The sequence below is a fragment of the Phaethon aethereus genome, assembly GCF_964289735.1.
Source record: "Phaethon aethereus genome assembly, chromosome: 16".
NCBI classification, from domain to species: domain Eukaryota; kingdom Metazoa; phylum Chordata; class Aves; order Phaethontiformes; family Phaethontidae; genus Phaethon; species Phaethon aethereus.
The window spans coordinates 18033870-18055690 of record NC_138592.1 but is presented as its reverse complement, the minus strand read 5'-3'; the positions used below and the strand labels follow the sequence as shown (position 1 = coordinate 18055690).

General features: G+C 50.2%; 1 protein-coding gene across 1 annotated transcript in view; it reads left to right on the top strand.

Annotated features, from left to right (window-relative positions):
* LOC309410908 (rho GTPase-activating protein 39-like) overlaps nt 1-18261 on the top strand; it is a gene marked incomplete at both ends in the record, with an annotated part of 45608 nt that extends 27347 nt beyond the window's left edge. The window contains 8 exon segments of the mRNA XM_082007401.1: nt 1294-2608; nt 6517-7063; nt 8403-8492; nt 14215-14288; nt 15722-15921; nt 16804-16895; nt 17462-17631; nt 18067-18261. Coding sequence (XP_081863527.1) covers nt 1294-2608; nt 6517-7063; nt 8403-8492; nt 14215-14288; nt 15722-15921; nt 16804-16895; nt 17462-17631; nt 18067-18261 — 2683 coding nt within the window.
* Between the last annotated feature and the right edge of the window lie 3560 nt (nt 18262-21821).

The window sequence follows — 21821 nt, the reverse complement described above, 5'->3', positions numbered from 1 at the left end:
GGGGCTGGGACCCGGGACATGAAAGGTCTCTGGAGAGCAGAAGCAGAGCGAAAGAGGGTTGGGATGTCTGGATATCTTGGGGCTTGGCGGGGAAGGCACAAGCAGGAGGGGCAGCATCACCGAGAAGCAGCTCTGGGCATATGGTAGAGGTGGGTCAGTCTGCCAGCGCAGGGGCCATGGAGGACAGGTCAAGCCCTGCAGGATGGAGAACAAGTATTAAGGTTCAAACAGAGCAAAATGGCTGTGAAAGTGTTACGGGAGCATCTCCTGTCGCAGATAGGCCACATGTAGCACGCACCCAGATCTTACCCAGCGACGGCTGGTAGCGGATACATGGAGGGAGGGGACAAAATGGGGCCACGTTCAAGGGGACCTTCCTGGGGACAGTGGTGCCTTTGAAGACCTGGAAGCTCAGGCAGCTGGTTTAATAGCCTTGCCATTTGCTTTTCCTCAGAACTCACAAATGCAGACCAGCTATAGCTGCAGCCTGGCAGCAGGTTGTTACTACACTGCAGAATGTGCCTTTGGAACTGGGATGTTGCAGTGGGCACGTTGAGTTGTGGTGGATCCCGAATACAACCACGGGTCAGAGGATACTCCTAGCAGAGGAAGATCTTACAGCCATGAGAGCTGAGCAGAGCCAGTAGGTTTGGCCAAGGGAACCAAATCTGAGGGCATCTGGACCAGGCTGGGAGGATGGTCTACACAGAGGCTTGGTGGATTGTGTGGGAGTGTAAAACACATCCTGTGAATCAAGGACATCTGCCCCCATACACCTCCCATAGACCTCAGGTTTTTCTGCAAAATAAACACGCATGTGGAAATTTAGATGAAAAAAATAACGTCGTCTGGAAGGACTGTCATTGTAGCTTGACAATCCGAAGGCAGAAACTTGGGATTATTTTCCAACTCACTGCTTAGGTGGCCCAGAATAGCTTACTGGTCTTTGGCTGGTCATTCTGGGTTTCGTGCTGGCTAATGAGCCTTGGGAAGCGTAGGTTGTTTCCGATCTCGGTGCTGCTGATACCAGACAGGTTATAGTATGATGAACTGATGAACTTGTTTCATCTCGTTGTTCTGCTGTTCATGACTCAGAAAATGTGTGTAACAACTATATGTTTCTGTTTTGGGAAGGGGGATCTCCGGGAAAAAACAATGAGAAGCTGATATAACTGGTTGGGAATTCTCCAGGCACTTTGAGACTAACAATCTGGTATTTGAGTAGAAGTAGAGGATACTTCAGTTAATATAATTCTTAAATAATTCCCTGTATTTGTATCTTTCTTCCTTTAGGGAGACTCCAACCCACTGGCAGCCTCTGCCAGGCACGAAAGCAGCCATGTTGGTCAAAGTGAACAGTTTGAGGCAGATACAGAGCTCTTCAAACAGTTTGCTTCAGCTGCAGAGTGCTCCAGAGGCCAACAGCCAAAAATCTCTTCCAGAACCAGCCATATATGCTCAGCTTCAATCCACGTCCCAGAGCCCTGGAGCCAAAAAGCAGATGCCTACAGGAGAAACAAAGCAGTCTATGCAGATCAAAAAGACGGATAACGGTGGATTTTGCCTAGTTCTGATGAATGGTCCAACTTCAACTTCTCAAACACCTCCAAGGAGCCAGACAGGAACCCCCCAGCCTGCATCACCCAAGTATGCCTCCCCTGCACCTATATACGATGAGCCATCTTTAGAGTCTCCAATTTATGATGAGCCACCAGTAGATATGGACACTGAAAGTGTCAGTATGAGTGGGATGTCTCCACCAAGATCACCAAGCAATAGCTTAAAAAAGCAGCTGCAACCAACCAAATTATTACAGCATCCAGGTATGCAGCAGCAGCAAGCTGCAAAGAAGCATGCAAGAAATCCTTCTTCTACTGAATATAGCCCAGCTGGCAGAGAATATATAAAACACATGGTCAATGTTGACCAGTCTTCCAAACTCTCCCACTCTTCTGCTGCAACAGCTGATGCCTTTACTAAACTGCCTGGTCAGCTTACTTCAAAGGACAGCTTCAAGCAGTCTTGGAGGATCTTGGAAGCCAATGTCCTCAAGAACATGGAAGCCCACCACAGTCGGCAGAACAGCCTGCAATCTCAAGAGTACCCAATGGGTATAAGCCATCAGGATTCTGGCTATTCAACTGGCCCTTCTCCAAGCTTGAGAAAAAGGAAAGGAAGGAGGCAAGGGACAGGTCAAGGAAGACCTGGCTCTGTGGGCAGCAGCAGCGAGCTCACGGCTTTGAATGATAAGCTGATTGCTGAGATGCGTGCTGTGGTGGGCAGGTCGGCAGCTTGCAGGGGAAGCAAAGCCAGCCTCGATGCTGCAAGTCTGGAGAGTGGCATCCCAGCAGAAAGCAGCAAAGTCAGATTTCAGTCCGACCACTTGAAAAAATGTATCAGCCGGAGCTCAAGGGATGACGTCTCAGCTAGTAATAGGTCTCTGTATAGACAGGGCCTGGAGAGCAGGGGCAGCTTTCCCAGCGATGTGGCTGCTCTGCAGGACACAGTGAGGCAAAAGAGGGCCTTTGAGAAAATAGATTCTTTAGAAAAGAATGTAACCAGCCAGACAAGTTTGGCTTCGTCAGATGCTACACGCCGCTCCTCGCAGGTACCTCCCCATCTACACCAGGTTAAATCGCATGTCTTTGCTGGACTGTGGTGGTGCAGAGCCGAGTACCTGATCTGCTCCTGGGTGGTTTTAGTGGATGTGCTGCAGGCAGAACATGTCTGTGCCTGCAGAATAGCGAAGAGGTCACAAAGCTTAACAGCTTTGCAGTTGGAGACCCCATTTCAGGCCAGTGGCGTGAAAGGAGGGGGAATTGTGGAAGGGCTCATGTCCAACAATCCCTCAGCACTGCAGGTAGCTCTGCTGTGTTATTTGGGTAAATCTACTGCCTGATCATTTTACTGATACTTGTGTCTTCTTTGGTAGCCCTTGCCCTCACATGTTCTTTCTGCACTGGGATGGACAGAGTTAATGGGGTACAGGACACAGGTGTCAGGTTTTGCATGGCCACATGGCAGCGTTTTCTCTTTTTTTCTCTCTCTTCTTTTTCTAGTAGTTCTTCACATTCTGTTCTCCCTTCCAGTCGTGCCTGAGCATTGAATGGAAATATTCGGAAAACCAGTGACAGTGACCCTAGCATCTTCGTGTTGGAAATAGCTATTTTAAAGCCTATTAGTATTCCTGCACAAGAGGAATAGTTTTTCTCTATAAAACAGCACTTCTGCAGAATTTCGTTTATCATCTTTTCTCCTATTTGGATTTGAAGGAACCTCCTGCATCATGATTTTAGTTGAGATTTTTGATCTACATAGGGAATTTTATATCCCGTGAAGGTCTTGTCCTTTTTCTCTTTGCTTACTCTTCCAGTTATTTCACTCCTGCTGAACAGCCTGAGTCTCTGCATCTCTTCTGATGATAACAATCCTTCAGCGTGAAAAGTGGCTATATATTTTAACCCTTTGTTCTGTCTTTTCTCCTGTTTAACTAGTCCACAACCTTTCATGAAGAAACTTGGCAAAGCTCCGTGACCATTTCAAATTGTTCCAGTAGACCTGTGAGGTGTAACTTTTCTCTAAAAGGCAGGCTGACACCTCCCAACTCCATCAGATATATATATGTGCTTTCTCTTCTTTATTGTAATTTCTGATCAATAGGGCCTTGCTTTCACCTGGAACTCTTTTTTAAAAATGATGTCACATTCCCGCGTTTTCCAGTTTTCAGGCACAGGAACAGTTTGAGCTTACATGACTCACAAGTTACAGTTAATAGTTCAGCAGTTTCATTTCACAGCCTCTTTAGACTTGTTGTAAGACCACTACCTGGTCTTCAGGATGTGTTACACCTCATTGCATTGACAGGGAGAGCTGATACTTGATGTCCTGATTATGCACAAGAGATGGTGCGTTGAGGGTAGGTTGTGAAGAGCCTTGAAAATGAAGAAAAGTAATTCATGTGTGGTAGGATGGAGAAGGAGAATAAAGTGGAAGATGTAAGGAGATGGATGTTGTGGTAAAGGCATGAGTCAACAAATACTCTATTTGCAGAAATGCTCTGAGATGTAAGAGTCCAAGTAAGGAGGGGAGGAAATTGCAGAGAATACGGCAGCAAAATTGCTGCCTCGCTTGAAAATGGCAGCTTGTGGCTTGAGTCAGCAGCAATGTCCTGTGCTGGGCCTCTGTGTTGGAGAGGAGAAGTGGGAGACAAGGAAATGCATTATCTGAGGAGGGTGGGCAGAAGTTCTAGGACAAGCTGAGCAGAGGTGGGTGTGTACTGTCAGCACAAAGATAATAAATGGGTAGCTGTGTGAACAAGATTTGAGAGATAAACTCCAGAGAGGAGAGAACCAAGAGCCTGCTGAACCTCTAGAGAGTATGAGGAGGTAGATCCTCAGAAGTAACAGGCTGAAGGACCAATTAGGGTCGTAGGAGGAAAACCAGCCCTGGGCATGGAAGGTGGATTGAAGGAGACCAAGGAAGGAGATGGCAGAGAAGAACTGCAGGCAAGGATTTTTAGGCAGTGTGTTGAGTGAATTCAGAGAGGGTGAGGAGGTAGGGGGGTAACTCAAGGGATAAAAAAACAAAACAAAGTAGAAAAGCAGGAGAAATGATTGTGCCCCAGGCTGACAATAAGAGGTAGAGCATGACGTGTTAATCCTGTCATCCACATGTATGTACATGCTGGGTGTAAGATAGGGAAGGGTTGGACGGCACAAGCCTCTGTTGTGAGTTCAGCAGTTCCTCCTTACTAAGGAGAAAACACTGACTTGCTCTAAACGTTTAAGAAATAATGTGTATTTTGGGGTTGACTGTAGGCCAGGACTGGAATAGAGGTGGCACACACCAAGTTAAAGGTGATCTGCAGAGAAGGAAAATGCATGTTTTATTTCACTTTTTCCACTGCAAAAACAAAATTTACAGGATTTCTGTTTCTTTGTCTTCCTTTAAAAACCAAAAACCTCAAGGTCATCTTGTTTGACTATTTCCTACTTGCTGGAGATCTCCTTGGAGAACGCAGAGCAAAATGTGGGCTCTTTAGCTCTTAGTTGCTGTATGTGGGAATTTCAAGTCTAACAAAAAAGTCTGTTTCCTAAACCAACTTTTTGGGTGTTTGATTTCAATATGTGTCCCAGGCTGCCGCTTCCATCCAAAAAAGAGAATTTTGGATAGGCAAAATAAGTGTCTTATTCTCAGAAGTAGTTATTACACATCATCTGTAGCGATTGCTGGGGAAGAAGGATGGACAAGGGCTGCATGTAAAAAATGCGTAGAAAGTCTGGGAGGAAGGAAGGTCTTTGTCTCTGCTCCTTATCTCTGTAAACTTGTAATCAGTGGACTTGTCCCTGGAGCAAATTGAGTTTGGTCACTGCAGACTGTGCATGGGGAGCAACTATCCCTAGTTCTCTAAGAAAAAACAACCCAGTACTTGAAAACAATTCTGATTTAATTTGGGGAAGGTTGTTATGCCTGTCTTGGATAGGAAAACATGGTAGGGAGCCCATCGCAGAGGTGTCCCCGAGTCCTATGCACCGGTACTCACAGAAGTGCTAGGTCTGTAGCCACAGCCTGTATCCTCCCCGCGGACGCTGAGGACCAGCTGAGGACTCCTGTTCGGCAGGAGGTCATGGTGTGTCTGTGGGGTATGGTTAGAGCCAGCTCCATTACTGGTGGAAGTTGACTGATGAGATGTCCTATCTCCTTCACTTCACCAACTCAAAAATGATTTATTCTACCTGGGTGACAGCCTTGCCATTACAAGAGCTGTGCCCATACTCCACTGTGTCTCTCTTAGCTTCTCCTGTCCCATTTGTGTGTCTGGCCAATATTTCCATTAGGAAGGTCATGGTGGAATTGAGATACATGTTTTGAATGCCTCAGTGCAGAGACTGTCCAGGCATAGGCTGCCCAAAGCTCAGCTCAGCAGTTCCTGATAGTCGCTAGCCATGTTGATTTAGTCTTGTCTTTTTTTTTTTTTTTTTTGTAAAACTTGGAAAAATAGTAAAGGCAGGAACCAGCTGTGGGATTCTAGGAGCCACTGTTTCCAGGCAAGGAGGAAACAGTGCTAATAGTGCTGTGGCTGTCTAGTCTCTGCCACCTCCTAGTGTTCCCCACCCACCCACCTCCTGGGCTCCTGTGGCTCCGCAGGAAGTGAGAGGTGAAAAGCAGGGAGAAACTTGGCTCCTTGGTGTGTGCCTGGTGCCACAGAGCTGCATTGCTGCTTTGGGAGTCAGCCCAGCTCCTGCTTGGGCTGTCCCCTGGAGCTCTGGGACAGCTTGGACAATCAGCCCTGTTACGCCATGGCCCAGCGCTTCCCTTGGGGACAGCATCAGCGTGCGACTGTGCTAGCCAGGCTCTTGCAGAAGTACGTATGGCAGCCATGGATTCTGCACAAAATCATATTTTGTACAGATTCACCACTTTGCAGTTGCTGCTTCATGACTCACCGTTGATAATTTTCCTAGCAGGGTGAGCAGTTATCTAAGCTGCTTTTAACACGTCTGTTCTTCATTGTAGCCCGGGACAATAGAGTTGGACCACAAGCAGGAGAGCAGCAGCCAGCCTGGCAGCTGCACAGGATATCATTTCCCTTACAATACTCTACGGAAGCCCATCTCACAGAGCAGCATGGCAGACTGGGCTTCTAAAAACCTGAACATGCACACACAGGGCATCTTCCGCCGACGGATCTCCATCTCCAATATGCTGTCTTGGAATGGTGGCTCCATCAAAAAGCCAATGCTCATCACTAGCAACCGCACCATCAAAAAAGAGGCGTGTGAGATGTTCAAACTGGTGCAGAGCTACATGGGAGATCGTCAGACTCGCATGGACCGGAATCACGTGGCGTTGGTCACAGTCACCAAGTGCTGGAGCACACAGGGTTTACGGGATGAGCTCTACATACAACTGATCCGGCAGACAACAGATAATACATGCTACCGAAGTCTGGCATGGGGCTGGGAACTGATGGCCATCAGTCTGGCCTTTTTCTCCCCATCACCCAAATTTCAGTCTTATCTGGAAGGTTACATTTATCGCCACCTTGACAGTGATGAAAACAGTAAGTGCCTCACTCACACTCGCTCTGTCCCCAGCATTCTGGTGGGTTGTGCCACTTGTTCAAGGTTGTCTAGTTTTTTTAAAAAACAGGTAGTCACCAGTCAGTGCTGTGCTTTCTGTCAGAGAAAGCACCATGTGCTGGGTGAGTTCATCCTTCCTTGGCGGGATGAAGCTGCCACCAGCTCATCTCCCTGCAGTTCTCACTTCTGTCTGGCAAAGAAATGCCAGCCCTAGACTGTGCTCATCTCACTGATCAGCCTGGCAAGATCAGCACTGAAAAGAGCTGATTTGGACCCACGAAGGGCAGAGTTTCTTTGGGTTCTCTGACGACATGAGTTATTTTAAAGGAAAAAATAAAACCGTAAATGTTAATACAGAATTTTTTAAGGGAGCCATTGCAAACATTATGAACAGATCTTAGCTTGGCAAATAGTCAGGGATCCTGAAGGATGCTGGCTTTTGTTGTGAATAGATGCGATTTATCTGTCTTTCAGAAGCCTTGGGGACCAGCCCAGCATATATTCTGTTATTACCCCAATTTTAAATTGCTATAGCATTGTGTGCAAAAACAAAAAAAAAAGCCCAGTGCTGCCCTGGAGAGTATTGGCTGATTTGTCATTATTTCAGCAGTGCTCACTGTGTCTTGTCCAGTCTCAGGTGAGAAACCAGAGCACCTATTTCCTCTTGGGGCTTCAAACCCAGGTTAAAGCCCCCACAGATCTCCAGGGCAGGTGGAGAAGCTCTGCCCCCAGCACCCCTCTGCCCCTGCTAGTGAGTGCGGCAGCAGAGCTGGGTCATAGGGAGAGCAGCAGTGCAATACCAACCTTTGCCTTCTGGTTTCATGCTTGTAGCCTTAGTATGGGGTTCCTTCTCTGAACTGCTGGACGTGCAGCACTGGCTTGGGTTTTCCTGAGGATCCCAAACCCTGTCACTTCTCCCCAAAACCATTCCCTCCAGCAACGCTTGGCCCAGGAGTGAAAAATCAGCCTGCCAGCACCAGGGTCCAGGCACCAAGGAGGAGTAATCTGAAGTATTAGAGTGGGTTGTTCCTTCTGCTAGTATTTAGGCGCTAAGTTTATTTAGGTATAAGCTTGCTGCCTGGGACCCCTTCTCAACTGTTTGGCCATTTGGAGAAGTTGTGTGATGTTCTGGCCCCCTACTCAGGTACATTGAGAGCTGGCTGTTGTACAGGACCTTTCCCTGAGCAGACCTCTTTGTGCTATAGTTAGGCTGGCTACCATGTCTAAGGGCAATTCTGGGCTTTGGTATTTTAGCATTCCATTATTATGGAATATTATTATTATTCCATTATTAATCCAGAGCCTTTTTTGAATTTTCAGTTGCCCAGCGCATCAAGGAGCTTATGGATCTGAAAAACAAGAAGAACTCAAAATCCAGGAAAAAGAGGAAACAAAACACTGAGGATGAAGGTAAAGGGAGGCACAGCATGCAGGGAGCTGAGAGGGGGGGCAGCACTGACCTCAGACATGCAGGAATGCTGAGCTGCATTGAAAATCAGACCATTTTTTTAAGGGCTTAGACTTAGATTCAGGAAACTTTACTGCAGGTCGCTGGTGTGAGAGGTTTGACCAGAGCATGGATCAGCAGTGTGGGTGGCAGCTGGGAAGCACGCAGGATGGGTGGCAGTGTGGCAGCAGAGGGGGACCCCTTCCACTCACAGTTATGTGAGAAAAGGGATTTTAATTTGGATGCAGACCTAGGCCTGTAATTCAACTTGTCTGTGTATGCCACAGAGTTTCCTATGGCACAGTCCAGTGCTAAAAGCCATACAAGCCAGTGTGTTGAGGAGAACCCATCTCAGTTGTAGTAAACCACCACCCCACCTGAGGACCTTCAGGGAGGACACTGCTATCTGGCAGAGGACTGCCTTTTTTTCTCCCATATTGGCTTCCCCTTGCCCACACTTCCTGGACTCTGCAGTCCAGGGTTTGCAATAGCATCTCTGCCAAGTGAACAAGAGCTCACATATTCGTTCATCCTCAGGTTTTAACTGCTGGCTGCAGGATAATGCTTTATCTGGCTAAAGTCTTACTAGACAAAGTCCATTCAATTTTTTTTATATTGCTTTCAGGAAACTTGAGCCAATCCTGTGAATTCATATCAGGCAGCACTTTATATCATGTGGCCTCGGTGTTTTTAATCTGGGAGAGCTGGAGTCCAGCTTCCTGCATTGCTGAACCCTACCTGACGCCAGCAGGCAGGCATGTGAAACATGGACACCGCAGCTGTGCTCTCCCGCGGCGGCTTCCTTGTGTCAGCGCTCCCCCGAGGCAGCTGCAAGTCTGGGAAGTGGCCGAGGAGGCCTCTTTGTCACAGCCCCTGCAGTAAGAGCGTCTATGGCTTCTGTGTCTCCAGTGGGATTTGGAGCACAGACCTGAAATTGCACAGAAGGATTATATTGCTGGTAGGGATATGTCTTTTTCCTTTCCTGTTCAGGCCCAGGAGAGTTCAGCCCATTCTGATCTTTTGAAGAGTCATTTTGCTTGTGCTCAGAGGAACTTTGAAATCTTTATGGGACAAGTCCCCAGAGATTGCTTTGCACAGGGTGTGCTCTGTCTGTGGGCTGAGCAGGCTCTTCTGTGCAATTGCTTGTCTGTGTGGCATTGTGCTTAGGAAGATAGAGGTAGTTTTTACCTAAAAATACATAATTTTTTATATTTTATTTTATTTTTATGAAATGTTATGAAAAAGGCATGCCAGGGTAGCTTTATAAAGTTCCAGTAAGTGCCTGTGTGGCCTCAGCTGGGACTCTGGTGACAGGTCACATGCTGTTCCCTGCGCTGGACCTGTCTGCTTTCTGACACACGGAGGAGCTGCTCTGGCAGTGAACTGGAGCGTTAGAACAAATGAGCTGGTCTGCAGACTCCTGCCAACTTCTGAAAAGATGACAAGGGGAGCAGCAAAGGAGGCAGGAGGGCAGGCAGATCACTTGAGCCAGCTTTTTTGCAAATGACTGATAACGCTGGGGGTTTATGGGACTTATGAAGGTGGTGCAAGATCTTTTCATGAATCAATAACCCATTGAAAGGCAGAAGAATAATGGGTAGAAATAAATGATGTGTTTTCAGAAGGAGAATTGTCTGCTGATCCTGCAGGAATGTAAGCTGGGCTTTGGGTCTGTACAAGGAGGCAAGTAATGCGCTGGCAGGTCAGTGTTGGTACAAAATTATTCGGGGTTGCAAAAACTGAAGGTACAGAGGAATCTCACAAGGGTGGGTAACTGAGCGATCAAGCAGAGGAGAAAATCGTGTCAACAAAGGCAAAGTATTGTACATGGGGGAGATGTCCCTAACTGCACGTGCAGCAACAGGCTCTTACATAGCTGTTTCAAGGAGGGAAAGCCATTTTGCATTCCATATATGAATTTCCAGAAATGGATACACGGTACAGGGAAGCAGTCGGAAACCAAGCAGAGGATTGGGAGCTTGTAGACAAGGGATAGAGAGCAAACCAGCACTTGGCCATAGTCATGCTCTGCGCGCTCCGCATGTCCTGCCTGTGGTCTCTCCAGGGCTGATGAGTGCGGTGGGGAAGCCGCACAGGAGCTGGGCCTGGAGAAGAGAAGAGGGGGGAAGGTCAGTGGGCTGAAAGTGGCAGGTTGCCTCGGGAAAGTGAGAGGAAGAAAATTTCTCACCATTTGTCATAGCAGAAGAATTGGAAACCACCTGGTTTTGTTGTTGGGCGGGCAGGCTTAAGAGCACTCTGTCCTGAAGCACAAAATTAAATCATTAAGAGTCAGCAAAGCAGGATGTTAGGAGCATAAACAGGTTTAGGAAGAAGTGGGACAAATTCAGGGAAGGGAGGTCTGTCAGTTGACAGTTAATGGTCCAGGTGCAATACTGTGTCAGGGTATCTCCCATCCGCTGTTAGCTGGGAGATTTTTGAAAGGGAATACTAATTTTTCAGACATCCTGTATCTGTTTCTTACCCTCCTGGTGGCAGATGCAGGCTGCTGACTGGTATGGCCCTTTGGGCTGACGAAGCACGGCATTTCCCGCATCGGGAATGGTGTTGGAGCTGGGATGTAGAAGGATGCACTAGTGGCATGAGGAAGAATGGCTAAACCACTGCTGTAAAATGGGTGTGCCTGGGCAGATCTAAGGCAGGAGAGCAGCACTGGTGCAAAGCCCAACTGAGGTGTTCAGGAGGCACCTACCCCTGTGCTAAAGAGCACGGCAAGACGGGGCCCAGGTCTGAGAGGCTGCTCTGACTGTGCCAGGCTGAGGTCCATGAGAGGCTGCAGTAGATTAGATTGGAGCAATACTGAGACAACAGCTTCTGCTGTGCTAAAATACGTGTCCCATGGCCAGGTTCTGAATCCACATCGTTTGATGGGTTTTTTAAGGCATTTTTTGGCAGGAGAGTGTTCAAGTCTGTTCCAGAAGGTATGTTCCTGTGTGCGCCCAACCTGGATTTTAACTTGTTATAAAAGGAGAGGTTCTTTAAGAAGCTCCTCGCATATATTTCTGGGCCAGCCCATGGAAAAATATTTTCCTTTGCAAACTATTGCTCTCCGTGTGGGCTGTTAGTAGCCTTCTGTTCCTGAACTCCTGGGGCTACTGTGGTACCACAGGAAATAACAGATCAGTTTGGATTTCACAGGTTCATTACATGCTCAGGGAAGTGGAATTGCCTTCAGTATTAGCCCTTTCCAGCCCATGTAGGCAAAGCTGCCCATCCCTGTGCCAAGGGGTGTGAGCTGGGGAGTGGAGGGAGTTCTTGGCCCGCTTGTTAGGAGAACTGACTGTGCGTGATGAGATAAATGCCAGGAGCCAGTCTCTAGATGAGCATTTTTAAAGCAGTCGTGTGGTCGAGTCAGGTCGCTGGTTTGGAAAAGCACAGGCTAAAGCTAAATTCTGCTTGCCTCCCTTGTGTTTCCCTCTCCAGCTCACCACTTGCCCTCTCCTCATCCGCTTCACACATCTCGCTCTGCATGTGCCCCGGGAGCACTCGCGCCAGGGCGGATGACTTCTGCTACATAGGAGGGCTGTGAGCCCCTGCGGGAGCCATTCATTCTGTGCCCACCGCAGCAGAGCACTGGCCACCTTGTTCCTTAGGGCTCCCTCTGCTTTTTTGGCAGTTCAGGTCCGTGGCAGTAACAGACCAGCCCCTTGCGCACGGGGCAAGTTTAGTTTTCAGTTTATTTGCTTGAAATCCAGTCGGCTCCATGTGTGACCCTGACAGTCCCCGCTAGGTCAGAGGCTGCAGCTTGGTTGTCGTTGAGAGCAGGATGCCTCACTGCAGAAAGTGCAGGATGTAGGTTTTTCACTTTTCCCAGGATTGGGGAGTTTTTTGGGAAAGGACTGAACAGGCTTCAAGCAAACGTGTCTGGCTGCGCCCACGCGTCAGCCGTGCAGGCTTTTCAAGGCAACCAGCTCCTTTGCAAACCTACTTAAACTCTTGGGGTGATTATGGGTTTCATGGTCTAATTACAGTATGAAAAAACATTTCCTGTTATTAGTTTTGAATGTGCTGCCTCCCGTATAATTGTTGTGATGCGGACACACAGTCCAGTATTTTTCCCACTCTCTCCTTTGTAAAGTGGATGACACTTTGCATCAGGGTGCATCTGAAATAGTGAAGCATCACAAAGCAGCTCATTGGTTTTGTTTTCTTTAATCCTTAGACATTTCCAGTATAAATCATGCCTGCGATTAGCAGGTTTTTGCTTTAGATATTCCCAAGAGAGATAGATTGTTAAAACTGGCTTTCCTTCCCTTTGCCTGCGGGAGAAGGGGATGCTGCTCCTTCGGCATTGCTCCAGCTGCGACAGTCAGGCAGATTGGTTGAGGCAGGGGGTGCTTGTTTTGTTGTGGGGAGGCAAGGACTGTGGTTTGGTTGAGAGGGGAATGGGGGAAAGCAGATCTCTCACCTGTGTGAATTGTTATTCTGCTTGGGAAGAGCTTGTCCTCCCTCTGCATCAAGAGGATGTGAGGACCTCCAGGTTCCTGACCAGCTTACCTAAGCCCTACGATGTGTGAAAGGCTGATCTGAAATGTGCAGCATCTGACCGGAATGCAGATTTTAAAAGCCACAAGTATTTTGAACTCTGCTGCAAGCTTTGAGCCTGGCAGGGAATCAAATAGGGCTGATCCATTCACTGCTTTCAGCAAGCAATTTGGGCTTGACTCGAAAAAGAACAAAAGGCCAACGGTTTTGGAAAAACTGTCCCAGCAATCAGTCCTCTGTCAGTGCAAACATTTTTCTTGGTGTCATGGGGGGATTAGCTCTGTGAATCCTGGCTCTGCTCACCCTCAGAGTTCACTGAACCAAGCGCAACCAGAGCAGCTGTTCTTGTGGAGGGCTGCAGCTTTTGCGGTGAAGCTCCCAAGCTCCAGTGTGTCTGATTTCCCTCGTATCACGGAGCACGCCCCAGCCTCATGGTACACGGTTGGGTTGGAGGAGGTCACAGGCAGGAGAGAGAGAGGAAGCCTTCTGCAGGGCTCTGGGAAGATGACAGAGACCGTGCCACCTTCCCGTGCCTGTCCTTGCATCCTGAGCTCACTTTTGGGCTGGTGCTGGTTCTCCAGCCCCACACACCTCTCTCTGCTGCTGCCGCCTCTCTCACTAGCCCAGAACTGCAGTTCTAGAATCATAAACAATTTGTTTGAAACACTTCGAAATCTTTCCTGGCAGGAGGCTGGCTCTGCGTGCTCTTCGGCTGAGATCGGGCTATATGTAAATACCCAGCGCTGTGTCTGTGAGGCACGTAACTCCAGCTGCACCACCAGGAGCAAGGGCTCACACTCACATGCGTGCCCGGGCTATGAATGCCGAACAGGCGCCTTGCGTTGAGTCAGGACAGGGTCAGGCTGCCTGTGCGAGAGGGAGATCTGCAGGAGCCAGGGTGGGAGGTGCAGAGCTGTGAGCCTTGACTCGGAAGATGAATCTCTCCAAGCCCAAGCACTGACTTGCGCTGATGCCGCTTGCCGCAGGACTGCAGAGCCGGGAGGTTTCAGGCGCTTGGTGGGAGGTTTCGGCAGTCTCTCCACCCTGCCCACACAACAGGCTGTGCGAAAGGGGGGTGGCTGTTGTGCCGGTGTGAACTGCTGTGCTGGTGCTCTCTGAAGGGCTCCAGTGTGGTGGGTGCACAGTGCTGTGGGCTGACTGCTCATTTCTCCTTCCTGCCAGGTCTGCCCATCAGCACCTATGCCAAATACTGCTACCGGAAACTCCAGAAAGTGGCCGTCACTGGAGGCAAAAAGGTGAGCGGCTGCCCCAGCCTGTGGACTGCCTGCACGGCACTCTGCTTCCCAGGTCTCAGAGCAGTCGGTCCCGTGACTCTCAGACCTCACCACTGATTCAGCGATGTGAAACGGAGATGGAGCGAGCAGGGGAGGCTTGCTCAGGGCTTGTCTCCCCATGAATATGTGGGAGAAGGCTGCTGCCAAGATCCTGCCATCATCCTGGCAGACAGCAGTGCCTGCCTTGCTGGCAGCCGCAGGGCTGGGTGCTCCCTGGCCTTGGGGACGTGGAGGACAAACCTGATGTTTACCTGTCTCCAGGGTAAGAGGAGCTGTCTGTGCAGGGGTTGCCCATCTTTTGCTTTCTTCAGGTGAGAGAAGAGTCTTCCTTTGCCACTGAGAGCTAGCATGATCCAGGTCTTGCAGCTGATTTACTGCAGAGTTGTTCATTCCCAGTTCAAAAAATCGGGCAGTGGAGATGGCTGGTGCAGCAGGGACCCTCTGTGCTCTGCGTTATCTGGAAACCCCCTGCTCCCTTTGCTCTGCAAAATTCTGCATGGATCTGTGAAAGCTGGCAGGCACTCCCAGCCTGTCCATCCTAGGTCTCCGAGCCAGATCCGGTTGTCTTTTATTTCTGCAAATCCCTCTGGGGCCTCCCAGCCATCTGGACTCCGTGTACAGCGAGCAAATAGCTGAAATACCTCAGGAGGGGTGAAGGCTTCCGGCATCCCCGCGGGGGCAGGACAGGAAACGTCCAGACACGCATCGCACACAACTGGAGCCCTGGCAGCTGCTGCCCTCCAAGGGGTCAGCGAGAGCTTTCCCCCATTACAACTCCCGCTTGGCCACAGGGTCACTGCCAAATGGCCACTGTGCTGGGCAGCCTGTTGCCTCTGTGACAGCAGTCTGCGTTTCTCCGAACCTCTGCCAGGGGAGATTCAAAGCCCCTTTCAAGTGTCAGTGTGTTTCAGAAGCAACAGGTCCCAGTGCCCGCTTTTCAGAGAGCTTTAGCACCTCTGAGAGCGAAGCTTTCCCTGCAGTTGGGCGTACCTGGATTCCCTCCCCCAAAGGGCTGTTTTTCAGCTGTCCAGTGGCTGAGCACTCAGCCGGTGCTGGGCCAGCGTATGCATGCCCTCTGCTGACCTCACCACGGCCAGGGACCGGGGACGAGCTGGCTCCATCCTTCCTCCTCCTGCACCAGCAGGAAGAGCTACAGCTGGAGTAATCCCCCAATGTGCAACACGGCACAGAATCCCCTGCAAAAACAACCCAAACTCTCCCAAGCGGTCTCCTGCCAACAGGCAGCAGCTTCTCTGCTCCTCTTGGGCCTGATAAATTGACCCCCTTCTGATTTTAGGAGGTGGAGGCTGCAGAGTGAGAACCATGCTGCCAGGATGCTGTTCCTCTGTGGGCTGTCTGTGCCACAGCTGCACTGAGCTCTTCTCTGTCCTCAGGGCCTCCGTAAACCAACAGTAGAAGAGATAACGCATGCCAGGAATGCGATCATGACGCCGTCGCTCTTCGGCAGCTCTCTGGAGGAAATCATGCTGCGGCAGCAGGACATGTACCCGGGTAACAAGCTGCCCTGGGTGCAGACACAGCTATCGCAGCAGGTCCTGGCTCTGGGGGGAGAACAGACCGAAGGGATTTTCAGGTGAGGTTTTGGGGTGCTGTGTTACTTTTGAGCCACCCACATGTCAGTTCCCAAAGCTGAGAAATCAAGATTGACCTCCATGTGCTTCCTCTTCCCTGAGAATAGCACTCTGCCATGGATCACTGACCTTTCTCAGGTTCAGAAATCGCCTCCTAAAGTATGCTAAATGCTAATGCATGCAAATGCGTTAGCACAGAGGGGACAGCATAGATGTGACTTCAGCTACTTAGGATAGCACGTACCCAGGCAAAGCATTGAACTTTCATCAACTTCAACAGTAGTAGCTGGCCAGTGCGAGGAAGGGATGAGCTCTTGGGTCCCTGGCAGAGCGGTTCATCAAATGCAGCACATCAGCCTTGATGATGCACAAGACATGAGGAGTCAAGAGAGACAAAGAATCTGTATGGTAAACATAGGGGATTCCAGCTTGGGTTTGTTTTTTGTTTTTTATTTTATTTAAGCTTTGTGTTAGTTTTTCAGTAGCTAAACTTTATTTAAGGTAGGTAGCAAAAGACAACTTTGCCTTGTAAGGGTTTCCAATATCTTGCTATATTTAGCCAGAGATACTTCTTATCTTTGGACTGAACATGATGCAGAGAGGCTCAGTTACAGAAAATAATCACTCCTGAGTACAGAATGATAGTTGATGTCTGAGCTAGTGGGAAGGAGACAAGTGCTTCTACCCCCACTTTAAAGCTGTGTCTAAAAACAGGCAACCTGTTCTCTCTGAGGATCTGCTTCTGTAGCTGCCGCTGGTGTGGGATCCCTTCTGCCCGGCGCCCTGGAAGCAGGTTCGGAGCCACGGTTTGCTGGCCAGCTGCCGCACCAGGCACATTGCTCTGCTTGCTCTCTAAATCACCTTTGCTGTGTCTCTGTTTGCAGGATACCTGGTGACATAGATGAAGTCAATGCGTTGAAGTTGCAGGTGGATCAGTGGAGAATCCCAAGCGGCCTCAGTGACCCCAACATCCCAGGTATGGGAACACAGCAGGAGTGTGTGCTGCAGCCTCAGCCGTGGTAGAATGTGGAGGGAGAGGTACAGGAGCAGCCCAGGAGGTGTGGTGCTGCTGCTTGGGGACGTGTACACTGGATGTCTTCATCAGCTGGGTTTTCATTCTGTGCCTTTCTGCTGCCTTTCCAAATACTGCCCATAGTAAAACACTGGGGACAGTGGGAGGACCTCCATCTCCAGCTGGCTCCAACAGAGTGAGGCTGTGCAAGCTGGGCAGCCTGCAGAGCAGCTGGGAGTCGTTCAGGAGCAGCACTCTAGCTCCAGGGTCTCATTGTCCTCTCCTTGAGGCAGCCTCAGTGCTGCTTCCTGGAGGAGGAGGTAGCAAAGGGTCAGCATTTCCATGTAACTGGCCAGTTTGGCTGCCTGAGAAGTTCAGAGCCAAGACTGAAATAAGGTGAAACAGCACAAGTGCAGAATCCCTTCTCTGCCCTTGATTTCCTGGGGTATTCAGTCTCACTGCCAGCTTTGCCTCTGAAAGTGGTGGGGAGGTAACCAGAGCTGTTCTCATGCACCCTGTTTTCTGCCCAGCCTCTCTTCTCAAGCTGTGGTATCGGGAGCTGGAGGAGCCCGTGATCCCCCAGCAGTTCTACAAAGAGTGTATCAGCAACTATGAGAACCCCGATGCTGCTGTGGCCGTGGTGCAGCTTTTGCCAGAGCTCAACAGACTGGTGCTGTGTTACCTGATACACTTCCTGCAGGTAGGCAGCCTCCGCAGTCCTGCACTCCGCTGCCAGCCAGGAGCCTGAAGCACGTGGGGCACAGTTAGTGGGACAGCTATGGTGGGCCATCAGCAGGGTTTTAGGATCCCTCACCTGTATTTAAGGTGGGATTGATGGAGGGGGCTCTGCTGGCTTTGTCCCTTATGGGAGCAATAATCAGTGTTCCTGATCTTCTGGAGCATGGGGCCAGTCCCAAAGGTTGAGGTCTGCAAGATGTTCCCTGTCTGCTGAGGCTCCCATGCTGTCAGCTATGCCAGAGCGAGGTGGTCTTCCCTGGTGAATGCGTGGCTGTCAGGGCATTGTCCTTCAGGGAGGCCACATCTCTGCTGTCCTTGCAGCCCTTCTTAGGCCACGTGTTAGGAGTCTCTTGCCCTTTTCCACTGCTCCAGCTGAATGTCTTCTTATTACCTGCAGATCTTTGCTCAGCCATCAAATGTGGGCAGAACAAAGATGGATGTGAATAACCTGGCCATGGTGATGGCCCCCAACTGCCTGCGCTGCCAGTCTGATGATCCTCGCATTATCTTTGAGAACACGCGCAAAGAAATGTCCTTTCTTCGCATGCTGATAGTGCACTTGGACACAAGTTTCATCAAAGGGCTGGTTTGAGCCACTGGCCCTGGGGTCCAAGACATTGCTCTGGGGATTCGCTGGGTGCCCGAAGTCTTCTCCCCTCCATTTAGGTTTCTGCCATTGTCCTTTCTGTTGTCACACCCTGAGCATCTCCCAGCATATGACCTCAAGGACAAAGACTGGACACTCCAGGAAAGCTCAGGCTGCTCAGCACCAGGAAGTCCTTGGACATGCCAGGCCAGATTCAGTGGTTCCTGGCCTTCCAGTGTGTGTCAGGAGGGGGCAGCCCTCCTCCTTGGAGCTGCAGGACTGGATGCTCATTGAAAGGGCTGTGACATCCGAGAGAAACTGCTACCTGGAGCAGTGAGACTCTCCATCTCACTTCTGGAGGCAGAATTAGCTTCAGGTAGGAGGACATCACTCCTGTGTTGTGGCATGGGCTGGTCCTGGGGGAGATGCTGCCTCATTGGGGATAATTCCACTGCTATGGAGCCAGCCTGGTTCACCTCTGCACACTGTCGGTTGGAGGCGTGAGGGTTGTTGGTAGAGGGATGTGAACATGCAGGGAATTCACCAAAGCAGGGGGTTTCCTTGGCCTGCCCTGGTCAGTGGAAGCACACTGCAGCCCAGGGAGAGGAGGTGTTTGAGCTTCTGCTGGTGGTGGCTGGATAGGCAGACATCCCACAGCTGGGAGCCCTGGCAGACTAGAGCCACACACCATCCGCCTCACCTTCTCCTTTAGGCAGCTTCAGAGCTGCACAGCAGCATGTGGTCAGCATGTGGGACCAGCTCTGTACTGAGCTCAACCAGCACGCCATGGGGGATGGGGACAAGAAGAAGGCCACGCACCTGACAACAAATAGATAAACAACCTCTTTGGCATCTTCATAACAAGGGCCATATTCTCTGGAGGGGCAACCCCAGCGGTCTTGCGGCTCCTTTCTGCTACGGGCAGCGTGAGCTGACACCAGCTTTCCTGAAAAGCATCTGAGACCATGCTCGGAGCAGCCTCCACAGCGCTGGCACTCCCGCTTCCTGATACCAGGTCCTTCCCAGACCACTCTGCCAGGGACTGAATACCAGTTTTGCCCACTCTCTGGGTTCAGCCCAGGTCTAAAGAAAGCAGGGAAGACCCCCAACAGTAAGAAGAGTTCTTGTGCTTGGATGTGCCCTTCCAGGCAGAGCAGCAGCATTGTCGTGCGCTCGTGAAATGCTGATACTGCCTGGAGTCAACTGTGGCACCCGTGCTCTTCCCACCAAATTCCCACGGGAGTTGCAGAGGGGCTGGGAAGGGAAGGGGAAGGAAGGGAAGAGAAGGGAAGAGGCAGGTCTGAGCAGCTGAGGTGTGGTGGAGCCTGCATAGGGGTGGTGTTAGGCGGGCAGATCAGCGTTCTCACTGCTGCTATTAAACCTTCAGCACAGCAAGGACAGTGTCTTCCAGAGACAGTGCATGGATTTCCCCACAGCCTCCAGATACTGCTGTATGTTCCTTAGTAAGCAGCAATTTCTAATTCTCTGGCATCCTGGTGTTACTCTTCTCTTCCTTTGAAGTGTTTTCCCTGCTGGAGGCAGGTCTGCTGCAGAAAGCTGCGTGTTGGGATTAGTCATGCAATGCTAAGTCTGCCAGTAGCATCCAAGGTTGCATTTGCATTTCTGCACCTCCCTCCCTTTCAAGTGGGGACCTCTCCTGATTGCAGTGGGCAGCTGATCCCTGACAGCAGGGAGGTTTAAAGCTGATATCTGAATCTGTACCAGAAGTTTGGGCATAAGGTGCCATGTGCAGAGTGCCCCAAGCCTTCTGGCTGCTTGGATCTCTTGATCTGTGTGAAAGGGATTTCCAGGGCACACGTCTGCTGGGATGAACTCCACAGCAGGAGTTCAGTTTGTGCCCAGCTGAACAAGGGTCGTGGTTCTTCTCCTTGAACCAGATGCTTCTGTGGTCCAGTGAGCCAGAAAACCTTGCTCCCATGTCAGGATTAGCTGTGTCAAACATGCCCCCAAAAATGTGCCAGGATCTGCTTCACACACCCATCCCATCCCATCCCATCCCATCCCATCCCATCCCATCCCATCCCATCCCATCCCATCCCATCCCATCCCATCCCATCCCATCCCATCCCATCCTGGTGCTTCGAAGCCATTCAGCTTGGTTTGGCCTTCTGAAGCACTGAACAACTTGTACTTCAGATGTGGGGCTACTTTACCAGAAATGTAGAGACAGGCAGGGGGTTACTGGCTCTGCCATATTGTACTGAAATTTGAATCCTTGAAGAGGCTCGGGGTGCCACGTCCTGCCCCACTGTGGGCTGCAGCAGCCGTACAGTGCCTGCCCACTTCTTTGGGCTGCAGATGCATGTGCATGTGTCGGGCTTCGCCTGCAGCCAGCCACCGCATAGGTGATCCATGTTATTCCTTGCACTTAGCTGTAGCAGGCAGTCAAAGCATAGGCATTTGCTGCTATTACAAATGAATGCTTCTTGCCAGGGCTGTAAAATAGGCTAATAAATTACACTGGATATTATTTTCCTTGCCAACAGATTTGTAAATACGAATCAGTAAAGCAGCCTCTCCTCTGTTGTAATAATAAATACAATCTCCGTGGTTGTCTCTTGTCTTTTTCGTGAATTTCTGAAGCATGATCATGCCTGCCTGAAGCTGCAGATTTCAGCATGGATGTCAGTGTTCATGAGTAACATTTGGGAATCAGCAAGCACTCAGAAACAAGCTGTGGGTTGGTTTTGTTTTTCTTAACTCTCAGGCAGCTACTAAGGGACACTCAAAGAAACGTGAAGAACAGATAAAGGACAATACTTTTTTTACACAGGATCTTCTGGAGCCTTGCAGGGTCAAAAAGGGATTAGAGAAGTTTATGGGCAATAGCTCCACAAATGGGCAGTCAGAGGCTAAGAGAAGGATGTACTGCCAGTATCCCTCATCCAGCAGCTGTGGGTGCTGCACGTGGACTGCAGGAGGTGGCCACATGCGTGTGCTTCTCTCCTGTTGGAGCTGTGGTCAGATAAGCTGTCGGGCTGACCCGCCTGGGACATTTTTGTATTCAGACTGGATGATTCTCTGATCTTTCCTCCATTCCCACGCCAAGATGCAGCTGGGAGCCGTCTGTGTTGGTGCTCCAGACTTGCGCTGGTTGCACACGTCGGTGGGGCTGCAGCACAAGTGCCAGCTGTGCCCCCTCAGCCACGCAGTGACAAGTTACTGCCCTGGGTCTGGCCAGTGCTGCTGATGCTCCAGGGGTGGTCACTGTCCTGGCAGCACTGGGAAAAGACAGTACATTTCAGGCAAAGCTGGTAAGAGCTGCTCGGTCACTCCAACAGCTAAAGATCACCTGTGGTGGCCAAATCACTGGGTCTTCACACCAGCCAGGAGAGGGACAATGACAAGTGAGAGCAGAAGGAAGACCAATAGAATCGTAACCTCACACAGCCCTTGTGGATGTCTGCAGCCTGATGTCTAGGTGTTGCCCAAGGCTTTGCTGTGAAATGAGCTGATTTTGGGTTCAGCTCAGGCTCAGAGACTAGGGCTCGCTCCTGCAGTCACTCTGCCCTGATACCTGGATTGCTTAAAAAGTCAATGGCCAG